Genomic DNA, 12,214 nt, shown 5'->3' on the forward strand with positions numbered 1-12,214 from the left:
TCATTCTGTGTCCTCTACATTTACATCTACATCTACATCTCAACACAGCTGGGAGATTAGGGACCAACATGTTGCACAGAACTCTGTCATCAAGAAGGAATATCTTGAAGAACGTGATTCTCGACTCGGACAAGAACCAGAAGAAAACACATGACAACTATTGTAACACCTTTGATCTTCAGCACCATGGGCAACATGAGGACAAACTCAAAAAGACCTATATTTATTATCTATGATAAGCTGCATATGCACTGGATCTTTTTAACCTGACTTGTGGACTCTCTTTTTTTCCCTCTACTCTGAATTGACTCAGACTCTCCTGCATCTTTCACCAGACACACAAAAGTACAACCCTTGAATCCAGGAAGAACACCCTGTGCATATCAGTCCCTCTCAGTCCACTGCATACAGGTGCAGGCCCTGATTTACACTCATATTGGCTTCAGGCAGAGAAACTACAGTTTGTCTTTCCGAATGTTTCGGACTGTGTAGATAAAATCAAAATGAAGCTGCTGAAAGGATTAAGACATTTTTTTAGCAGGTCGGCTGCAGGGTGCACGAGGTTCTTCTAAGGCTTCTAAAATATTAATATCCCTGTCAAGGGCCATTACTCTTCACCAGTCTCACAGTGTACGCTCTCTGACTCCATCACTCCTGCAGAGCACTGACTGAGGTCACAACACCGGCCGTCTCTCACTGCAGCTGGAACTAGAATCCGCATGGACCATGAACACTGTTGTATGTGAGACGAGATACACTTTTCATACAATATGTAAAACCCTTTGTGTTTGTAGTAAAAGGGATTTCACGCTGCTGTTCTTGTAAAAAATATGTGGTAAATTTCCCTCTGAAGTCGGTTTGATGTATGATGATTGGAGAGTACATCAACACTTCTAAAACAGTTTTGTTTAAACTTTGTTTTTGATTGAAGAAGGTGAAGAATCAGCCGCACTCTGCCTCCACTTGCTCAATAGAGAACATTTATAAAAGCTTTCAGTTAAAGACCCTTTTCAGGTATATTTAGGTTGTTTAAAGCACATCTTCATGTATCTATACCCGATGACGGTCTCTGTAATTTTTTTGATTGCTACAGCTGTACTACATCTACAGCCAAAGTTGTTTCATATCTCTCAGCAACCTGTCTATAGAATATGCATAATATAGTAAATAAAGTAACGAATCAACAACTGAACCCATTTCAGTGAAATGCTCTGCAGGGGTCGGGTATTCAATTTTGATGCAGATGTTCTGAAGAGAATACATTTTGGATCTTGATAAAAAAAAGGGGACAGGTATTGATGAGTGCAGTTTGGTGCAGGTCCAAATGAAAAACCGGATCTAGTGAATTTACATGTGGTCTCATAAGGGGAAGCTCCACTGAGTGTGATTCTAGTTACTCCTGTAATTACTGCTGCCTAGATAATAATTATATATATTACATTCAGAGCACAAGTACTCTGAATTAGTATTAGTTTGAATTTTCGACACGCGCACTTATAGAGCGAATGCCCTGGTACTGCTGAATGTGTTGATACTGTCTGTCCACCTGTATCTTCAGTCGTCAAACACAGGACTGGATCTCTTAGGTATGAGTGATACTTATCAGTGGTATTTTCTGATCCTTTCTGCTGTTGAAAGCTTGCTATGTACTCAGCTGCCAGGTTATCTACACTGTGTCCATGTGTCACTGGGAAACTGAATCACCCACCTACTATTTACTGTATCACACACACATACACACACCAAGCTTTTCACAGGGTAATAAAACAACAGTTACGTGGAACTGTATCGGCTGATGGATCATTTTCCACTGTTTGTCAAAACAGGATTCACTGTGTCTTTCTTTGGCCACGGACAGACTTTACTCACAATAGATATGCCGGCTAATGAATGATCCTTCCTTTCACATATTAAACAGATATTAATATTAACACAGTGTCTGTTTCCTTGTTTATACACCTCCTCCATCTTTTTTTATCAGGTCCCTTGAAGGAAGCTGAAGAGATGTCCTTGTGAATGGACGACTAGGGTCAGTTGCTAAGCATCGGTTGAGCCATGTGAATAAACCTGACAGACAATGAAAGGACATTTGATTTCTACTGGGTTATTAAGTGTGGTACCTACTTTTTTATTTGATGCTGCTCAACACATAGAAATATTTGTTATGTTCACACATTCATTACATCTGCTGCTATAACTCTTGAGACACCAGTTATATTCATCTAATATTACATGTACAAAAGATCTAAAATGGTAATGATTACTTACTTTTGATTATTTTTACGTTTTGCCGCAACTTCGGGATTTAAATACCTCTTCCATCGCTGCTCAGGTTAAATTGTTGATCTAAAAAGAAACGGGACAGAATTTTGAAAAGACGTTTTCAGATAGATATATCAGATCGATGTTCCACAGTTTTACTTTCACGTTATCACTAGGGATGCACCGATATGGAAATTCTTGGCCGATACCGATATTTAAAATAACAATCTGGCCGATAGCCGATACCGATACCGATATTTGTTTATTTTCTTTTTGTTGTTATTCATTCACCCTTTTGTGCCAGAAAAATAATTAAATCATTATTTAAAAAGCACTATTTAAAAAAATTTCAGCCCTTCATCACTCTTATCTTTTAATGAGCACAGATTGAATCAGATTTATGAAACAATCTTTGGTTTAACTAAACTTTATTTAACAGAGACATATTATGCCCATTTTACCGCAAGTTGAAATGGTTCCTTGGGATCTTAATGAAATGTCTGTAACATATTTTGGTCAAAATACCACAAGGATAATTTAAAACAGTACCTTTTTACCCTGTCTAAAACAGCCCTGTTAAAGTATCATTATAGAGAATGCTCTTCTCATTGATTTACGGTAGCAGTATTGCCCGTTTATTAGATGTGTTACGGCTTCTGTGTGTATGACGTATGTTGTCAATTCCCTTGTTACCTGTGCATGAGACGGATGAATAGAGCCGGTGCACATGAGAATAAAATACTTAAACAGACGCTACACTCATACTTTTTACACCAGGTTACACTGCGTGAGTAAAGATAACTTAACAAGCCCTACTCAGTTTTACCTGTTTTGAGTGTCGGGCAGAAATCACATCGCGTCAACACCCACCGTGGCCCTTCGCGATGCTTGTTTTAATTAAACAGTCGGATTCCCCTGGTCCGCACCAGTTCTCAGTCAGCTGCTAGGCGCCAGCCGGAGGGTTCCCCCAGCGGTCGCCATAGCTGAGGTGATCCGCGAGAAGGGCCCGACACGTGTCCAGAGTGGCCGCCGCTGACCGCGTACCCGGTCCCCTCCAACGGCCCGCCTTCCGCGCCGGCGACAGACACCGCCCCGCGGTACAAGAGAAAGAAAGCCCCCCCACCAGTGACGCCGTGAGGTGCCACCGGATGAGGACCTCCCGGTGCCGCACACTGAAGGCCAATGTATGCTTCTCCGTTTTGACGGACACGGACAGATAGGACCGCCCTCTCCAACGTGGAACGCCCTCTCCGTGCCTCTCCGAGGCTCCTCGGAGAGCTTTTCGTGCAGCTCTCATTTTTCTAAAGGCCTCAGTATGCTTCTCCGAGTCCGTTGCGGAATGACGGACGGACGGATCGGACGGACCCTTTTTGATTTATAGTTCTACGAGCCTTTTTGTTGTGAAAACAATTCACCGCCAGAACAGTAGATGGCGCAACTGAAGTCGAGCATAGCGAAGCCTACCTCATTAGGTATATAGAAGAAGTCCACGCTGGTTTATTTACGTCCTCCCGGCTCCTCAAACACAGTGAACGATGGCAACTAACAGAAAAAGGATGTTGATGACGCAACAGTTTTTGCTGAATAAAGTGACACCCAGCGGGTCAAAATGCTTATGTTATCGTGTCTTAGCGCAGCGGTTCCCCGGTCTTGTTTCCAAACTGCGTTGCTAATTCAACAGCTGCAACAGCTTGAAGCTACACGGAGGCAGCTAGCTCCCCCCAGCTTCCACACACAGTCAGCACGGACACCCGATACTAGCTACTACCAAGTGTTTGCTTCTAACCTGACGGTGTTTGAGAAACAGTGTCATGAGAGCCGTGGGATTAAAGTCAGCGGGTTTTTGCGCTGTTCCCACCGCAGTTAGCATGGTGGCTAGCCCGCTAGCCCCGTTATCAAAGTTCGTTATAACCGTATGTGACCGTACACACATGCTGTAAGTGCTCTAACCAGCCACCGTCAGCCGGACAACGCCGCTGGCTTAACACACTTGTCACATTAATCATAGAGTCGTAGTTGTGATTTTGGTTTATTGTGATGTAGGGAATGGAACAGGAAGTTTCCATTCCGAAATGCTGGCGTTAGCGCACTTAGCGGACCAATCACAGCCAAGTGCTATCCGTGGGCTGTCCGTCATTTCGACGTGTTGTTAGAAAAATGAGAGCTGCACGAAAAGCTCTCCGAGGAGCCTCGGAGAGGCACGGAGAGGGCGTTCCACGTTGGAGAGGGCGGTCCTATCTGTCCGTGTCCGTCAAAACGGAGAAGCATACATTGGCCTTAACTACACGTCGAAATGACGGACAGCCCACGGATAGCCCTTGGCTGTGATTGGTCCGCTAACGCCAGCATTTCGGAATGGAAACTTCCTGTTCCATTCCCTACATCACAATAAACCAAAATCACAACTACGACTCTATGATTAATGTGACAAGTGTGTTAAGCCAGCGGCGTTGTCCGGCTGACGGTGGCTGGCTAGAGCACTTACAGCATGTGTGTACGGTCACATACGGTTATAACGAACTTTCATAACGGGGCTAGTGGGCTAACCACCATGCTAACTGCGGTGGGAACAGCGCAAAAACCCGCTGACTTTAATCCCACGGCTGTCATGACACTGTTTCTCAAACACCGTCAGGTTAGAAGCAAACACTTGGTAGTAGTTAGTATCGGGTGTCCGTGCTGACTGTGTGTGGAAGCTGGGGGAAGCTAGCTGCCTCCATGTAGCTTCAAGCTGTTGCAGCTGTTGAATTAGCAACGCAGTTTGGAAACAAGACCGGGGAACCGCTGCGCTAAGACACGATAACATAAGCATTTTGACCCGCTGGGTGTCACTTTATTCAGCAAAAACTGTCGCGTCATCAACATCGTTTTTCTGTTAGTTGCCATCGTTCACTGTGTGTGAGGAGCCGGGAGGACGTAAATAAACCAGCGTGGACTTCCTCTATATACCTAATGAGGTAGGCTTCTCTAAGCTCGACTTCAGTTGCGCCATCTACTGTTCTGACGGTGAATTGTTTTCACAACAAAAAGGCTCGTAGAACTATAAATCAAAAAGGGTCCGTCCGCTCTGTCCGTCCGTCAGTCCGCAACGGACTCGGAGAAGCATACTGAGGCCTTGAGCCTCCGGCGGCGCGGAGAGGAGGGCGACGGAGGGACTGCTCCCCCAGCCGCGGCACGTGCCCAGCGGTTTTACCACAAATATGAACATCGGCCAATGATATCGGTGAAAGTCAAGTTTATTACCGATAAGCCGATATCAGTAAACGAGGCGAATATCGGCCGCTAACGATGTTCGGCCGATAAATCGGTGCATCCCTAGTTATCACCAAAAGCTCCTGAATCTAGTTGTTTTTCCAAGTTGACATCTTCGTCTGCGTCTTCTACATCACTTGGTCCCTGGGACTTTTTCTGCTGTATTCTCACATAGGCTCATTCTGACATTTTCCAGACATTTTACCTGGTGGCTGGTGGAAAAAGTTGAGTAAAATGTCTAGAGCAACTGACTCAGACGTTTTGCATTCTCACATCTGGAAGATTTTAGTAAAATGTTCAGTGCATGTACAGCTGAAGACAGTTGCAGTACAGCTGAAGACTACCCCCACATCTTTTTTACAACAGTAAAAGTCTGGAAACAGTCTGTACTTTAGAGCCAAGCTCTGAATTTGCCCAACTCCCCATGCCAAAAACTCAAATTCAAAAGTTTGAATACCGGATGTCAGTAGAATCCAACCTGCATTAGAGTTATCTTAAACTTGCTTTACCTTCAGAAGTGGATTCTGCTCATTCAACAGCTCTAAAATGTGTGTGCTACTGTGGCAACTTCTGATTTCCTGCGTCGTACCAGAGGCAGACAATGTAGCAGATATACTGAAAGGAAATAAAGAAGTTTGAGGGATTCAAGGTTATGTGTGTTCCTTGGAAACGTCAACAAAAAGTCTGTAAACGATTGAAACTCAAGGTTTTCTTTTCTTCGTCACACTGACGTTCAGTCTGATGTGCCGTATCCTGCAGTTCCAACTAAATCTTCTTCCCTGTGTAAAAATGAATTGTTCTTTGTGTGTGTGTGTTGAGATGAACTATTTGCATACACTGCAACTGTTAGACACAATGGGGGGAGATGATGTGAAAGGCCATAAATGCCATGCAAAGGCCACCAATGTCACACCTTCTCTTGTCCAGGGCACAAACATCCTGCTCTCATTAGCAGTTTCTTATCACACAGGAACAACATTCACTGTGCAAGTCAGAGTGAACGCAGCTCACTTATTGGACCAGTTGGGCAAAATAAAATCAACGGTTCAAAAAACAATAATAATAAAATAATAGCAATAAACGTTGACACATTCTACCAGTGGGTTGTTTTGTTATCAGCGCCTAGTTGTGTTTTCACCCCTGTACGTTTGTTTCGGACGTGTTAAGGGACCTGACATTTATGAGTGCATGCAATGTGCTGCGGATCAACATAAAAATCTAGAAATGGCTGCTGGACCTTGAAGGAGGTATGAGCTCTACTGAGTGACGTTCTAGTTTGATCTCGTTCTGACATCAGCTGTATCCTTCATCCTCCTTCCCTTCAGCAGAGTCTGATATATAGAGAGGTGTGAAGTGGCTTCTCACATCGAGGAAACGTGAGTTTGATTGCACAACAAAGTGTTTGAATGCATGAAAACCGTGTGTGTGTGTGTTTGTGTATGTGTGGCCAGATGTTAATTCAGAAGTGTACACACCCACACCCACACACACGCACACACACACACACACACACACACACACACACACACACACACACACACACACACACACACACACACTCAAGTCTAAATGAAATAACATGGACAAGCCTCCATGTAGTGTCCATGTGTGATGCATGTGGTAAAAGGTTTCTTATCACAAATGACATTGGGAGCATTTCCTCTAATTCAATTCCTCTTTTACCAGATGTTGTAAAAACATAAACGTCGCTTTGACGATTTGTTTTATCAAAATGTGACGGCTGGAAATTGTTGGGTGTGAAGGTCTTTGAGTCTTGTTTTCTGAGTAGTTTTTTGGGCAATTATTTTTTCAAAAGCATCTTTCTCGTAAAGATGTGTTCTTGGCATTAATGATGTTACTAAACTTTAATGTCATAAAAGCACAATTATATTCCACAGCGTTCAGTTTGCACATTGATTGTTGAAATGTTTTCGCAGAAACATCCGTAACATGCTGGGACGCTTGAATTCTACAAACTATCATAAAACAATGTTTCGGATTAATAAGAGGTCATATGGCGATAAGCCTCCATAGATGAATGCCCTATTAACCTGTGTCAGACCAGAGCATCTCCACCAGTTATCCAACCTGACAGTCACAGAGAACACCATGCTCTGCACATTCTGTACCATATGTCTGATCACACATGCACTGGGATTAGATCAGAGCGACTCCAGTGAATGTAAACTGACCTGTGAAGGCCACACTTCTTTGGGTGGTAGAGGTTACAGGGCGCACGAGGATGACTCAGCTCTCTGGATGACTCAGCTCTCTGGATGAATCTTTGACTTCATCTTCCTCCTCTTCTCATTATGGCCTCCTGACACAAAGTTCGATCGCTTTGCTTGTTGAGAACATTAGCAACCCAAAGTGCAACTTGGTCCGTAGCAAAGACACCAAGACTTTTGTTCAGAGTCAACCACAAGAGGATTATGTTGATTTGAGAGTTATCCACACATTTATTAGAATGAATGCACCATCACAAATGTCACATTATACTTATTAATGAAAGTAAGACAGCAAGTAATACTAAGAGGCATAGAAACACTCTGCCAAAGTGCCCCTGTACAATTATGTTTAAAACACTACTTAAGGACTGAATCTATTGCATATTTCTGGATTCATGCAGCTGTTATTGTTTAATAAAACTATAGAGAAATGTGTTTTTTAGTGTGCGTCTCCTCCTTGATCCTGCACCTCCCACACAAACTCAGTGCAGTCGTGCATCTTGGACTTGAAGACGCTTTCGAAATATTGATTCTGCTCCTCGGTGAACATGTTCTTCCAGTCACCAGTCTTACCTATATGGTTGGAAAGGGAAGCAACAAGGATGATATTTGATTAATGTGATTTTTAAAAAGCCAGATTGAAGGTAAATCTATATATCTACAACCAAACTGAATAGTTGATCATGATTTTAAAAACATGCCTGTTGACTCATGTTCACGATACACTAAGTTCACCTCTTAAAGGAGGTATTCATCTTTTTTAACCCCCTGCCAAGAGTCAGATGTGAAAATTTATACCACAGTCGTGCCTGTAGTGTCTTTGCTACAGCAAAACAAATCTGCAAAACAAAGGGAAGCAGCAACCAAACAAAACCAAACTACATAACCTCAAGGTCAAAAGGATGTGGTTTTGAAAGGCCTATTCCCTGCCTCCCCCCGTCAGTTGTATTTAAATGGCGTGTAATAGAAAAATACACTGTGAAAGAATACAGTCCTTTAACCTGAGAAATTGTTTCATTTTAAGATTTATTAAAGGCGAGTTGAAGTATATATATATATATATATATATATATATATATTATATTTTGTCTTCTTTGTACCCTCAGTTTTATCTTGGGACCATTTGTCCCCCCCAGGCTGGAGCAGGTTTCAATCTTGGTGGCCACTAAAATATATATTTTAATGTTGTCATAGCCTCACCATTTCTCATGAAGGAGCCCTTGCTGTGGTCCATTATCTCATGAGCGATGAGGGTGTAGTTGACCATGTTGTTATTTTTCATCCTGGCGAAGCTGCAATGTTGCACACTCTTGTTGACCTCCTCCTCCACCAGGGGGCAGTCTAAGAAAGAGCTGACCCTCCTTATGGCACCATGTAGGTCCTGCGGGCGATAAAAATAAATAATAATGTTAAATGTTTTATCAAGATATAAGTTTTGGACTGCAACACGAAAATGACTGAGGTATGTGAGCAAAGCTGAGTTTGAAGAGATGACGTAAAGTAAATATTTTTATAAAGTTCCTCTTTGTCTTGTGGCCCTTGTGATAGGAGCATCTTAAAAGAAACAGGCAGGTTCACTGTCTTTTAATAAATATGCATTTATAGAAATATCATGTGATGAGAATGATGAATCACTTCTCATCTACCAGCGACATCTCCTGATAGGTGACGTGAAGCAGATTGTCCATAGACGCCATCTGACTGGTCCAGCCTTTGATGTGGTCAAACCAGGAGCCAAAGTTCACTGCAACAAATGTGTTGGAAAAAAATCAATCATGTGTCTTTGATCAAATTATAATTCATAAACAAGAGAAAAACATGTTCTCTGTCCACTCACACGTGCCCTCGAGGAATTTATTCAAAAACTCTTCAAACGTGCCAGCGCAAGGGAGAAAGTTGGCCATTTTGTGGAAATGGTAAAAGGACACCACCACGTCTTTGGGGTTTCTGCTCACATAGATGACCTGTGACGTGACAAGGAGCCACACGGTCAAACATTTTGAATTATAACTTATAACTGATGTGAGGAACGTTTAAAATAATTCGAAACAAGATCTATACTGAGCAGGATCAAATTTACATTTGACATACACAGCCATAAATATCGACCTGACCAGTTTCCAATAACTCTGTGTAATTCTGACCTTGGCTTTGGAGCCCTGGAGGGCAGGGCCCAGCAGGTGATGAGGCAGGTGGGTGGTGATGGTGCGTTTTGTGGGGGATGAGGCCTCCAGTACAGCTGCACTGTAGTATTGCTCCAGCCAGGGAGCCCTGGTCCAGTTTGGAACAGTTTGGTTCAGATGTGGGTCCCCTCTGTTCGCTACTAGAGTCACAATTTCCTGCATCCATGTGGTGCCTGTAGAGAGGAGAGGGATAAACAAACACTGTGCTGACGTTCATTCAATTCATTCATTTAAAAAAAGCAAAGAGGGTCTTAGAATAGTTTAAAAACCCAAACTTCAAACAAATGAATCATGATGTGATTACAAGTCACAATGTTATTCTGTGTGCAGTCAGCAGTGAGTCAGGATAAGATGAGATAATTAACATTAGAATCTTTTTAAAGCTCTTCAGTCCCCTGAAATTAAATCAAACTGCACCGAATAAATATCACTCCCTTAAATAAAATAAAAAAATGAATCGGTCCATAAATCATTTCCTGAGAAATAAGTTAAAAGAACGTATTGAAAAATGTCAGGATCTTCCCCTTTGTCCAAATCTGGCTTCTTTGTTGTTTTATAGAAACACTTTCTGTGTTTTTGTGTAATCCAGCTCACATGCAAACCACTGGACAGGGGCTAAAACATGACTTCCTTGTCATGGGTAAAAAGTAAAATTGCTATATAAACACAATGAAATATAAAAAACTGAAATATTATGTACAAAGGAGAAATTAATATATACAGTATGAACATCATTACACATATAAGATATTATAAATTAAAATTGCACCGATAGAACATGAGTTTAGTTGTCATCTGCAGTTACCTGACTTCGGGTAGGAGACAATGAGAACGTCCGTGTCCCGAAACGGAAATCTGAGAGCAAGCTGTAAGGATTCCTGGGTGTGCAGGTGTCCAGGGAACGAAATACCGTGAAACATCTCTGTGACATCCAACCTGGCCATTTCCTGCCTTAATGTAGGATAAGTCTGCTCTCCGTGTCTCTTTTAGCTTCCTCTTGTATCTTGAGCAGTTCTCTTTTGGTGTGTACCGCTCTGTAGCTCTGCCTGTCGCTGTCTGTCTCTGTCTCTGTGAGCCAACCAAGCGATGACCCCACACGTCACTTAAATTAGAAAGAGGAAATGGAAATGTGACAACTTCTCGACAGACAGAGTTGTAATTCTTGTGATGGTTACTAAACATGATATACTAACATACATTCGTTGTGGAATCACTGAGTAAAACAGGAAACAAAAGGTGGTTTAGTAATGAACGTGTGCAATGGTCTGTCTGCTGTAAGAAAAAAAACAAAAGAAGAAATAAATAAGAGGGACGAGCTGATGTGGATGTCGGAAGGTGAGTATTTGTTTTAGGTCACTATAACATTACAAAGAAAAACTATATACGACCAAAACATGTTAACTTATCATCCTATTAAAAATCACAACTCCTGCACTTCTACACAAATTACGATTTGTATATATATATAAAAATATGTTTTTCATAAAAGCAACTTTTCTATCTGAGATGAGGATAAAGTTCAGTCAAGCAACTCAAGTGCAGTCGAGTTGGCTGCTTGAAGTAGCTCCCTTTCATTTGACATACAGAACAACATTATTAGTCTTCAGAATGCGAGTGGAAAATTAAAATGGCGTTTGATGGGCGAGAGATGGTGAATGAAAAGTCTTCATCTCAGTGAGGAAGTGAAGGTCATGTATGTGTGAGTATGTGATGACGGTCTTTTAATCATCTTTTCTTCAGTTTGCTCGAGCACTGCGTGATCCGCCTGTAGCCCCTTGTCCCAGAGCAGCCTTGAAGATAAGAGGGTGACATTTACGGGCAATAAATCAGAACTTACATATGTGACACCTCACAGAAATGGTATGTCCGTCATATCATAGTCAAGATAAATTACTTTGCTTTAAGTGCATGTTCAAGCATGAAGAAAATCCTTAATAATTCTAATTATTATACAGGATCACCTTTTAATTATTAGCCGATCAACTGTTTCTGAGTCAGAAACACTGGCGCAGTGTTAATTCTCCAAACAAGGTCTGTACCATCAGTGAATTGTTGATTACGTGCCAGGGCCAACTCGCGCCTTCTTGGTGCCCTGGGTGAGGTTCACCAGCGCCTCCCACCGCCCCGATCCCACCACCACCTTCCCACTACTCCACCTGAACTGCCTCATCACTCCCCACACATTCTACAGATCCCTGGTCTTATGCTCTAGAAAGTAGAGTTTGCCCAGATGACGACTTGTGGGAACTAATTATGCATATTTACTCAAATACTTTACTTACTGCAAGT

At 42.3% G+C, this 12,214-nt stretch overlaps 1 protein-coding gene across 1 annotated transcript; it reads right to left on the bottom strand.

Moving 5' to 3' along the window:
* Positions 1–7,950: 7,950 nt before the first annotated feature.
* Positions 7,951–11,026, bottom strand: sult5a1 (sulfotransferase family 5A, member 1). Its single transcript, XM_053443373.1, has 6 exons — positions 10,731–11,026; positions 9,887–10,098; positions 9,580–9,706; positions 9,389–9,486; positions 8,943–9,123; positions 7,951–8,315 (listed from the first exon to the last, which is right to left on the bottom strand). Exons 1-6 carry the CDS (start codon positions 10,867–10,869, stop codon positions 8,182–8,184), a joined length of 891 nt encoding a protein of 296 aa, XP_053299348.1. The 5' UTR covers positions 10,870–11,026; the 3' UTR covers positions 7,951–8,181.
* Between the last annotated feature and the right edge of the window lie 1,188 nt (positions 11,027–12,214).

This window comes from Pleuronectes platessa, chromosome 1 (genome assembly GCF_947347685.1).
Source record: "Pleuronectes platessa chromosome 1, fPlePla1.1, whole genome shotgun sequence".
Lineage (NCBI taxonomy): Eukaryota > Metazoa > Chordata > Actinopteri > Pleuronectiformes > Pleuronectidae > Pleuronectes > Pleuronectes platessa.

Excerpts from the sequence above, each read along its gene's own strand:
- sult5a1 (XM_053443373.1), bottom strand. The coding sequence starts at position 10,869 with ATGGCCAGGTTGGATGTCACAGAGATGTTTCACGGTATTTCGTTCCCT. Across the intron at positions 9,487-9,579 it reads TAAATTCCTCGAGGGCACGT|TGAACTTTGGCTCCTGGTTT; the intron begins GTGAGTGGACAG and ends CATTTGTTGCAG. Across the intron at positions 8,316-8,942 it reads GGGCTCCTTCATGAGAAATG|GTAAGACTGGTGACTGGAAG; the intron begins GTGAGGCTATGA and ends CCAACCATATAG.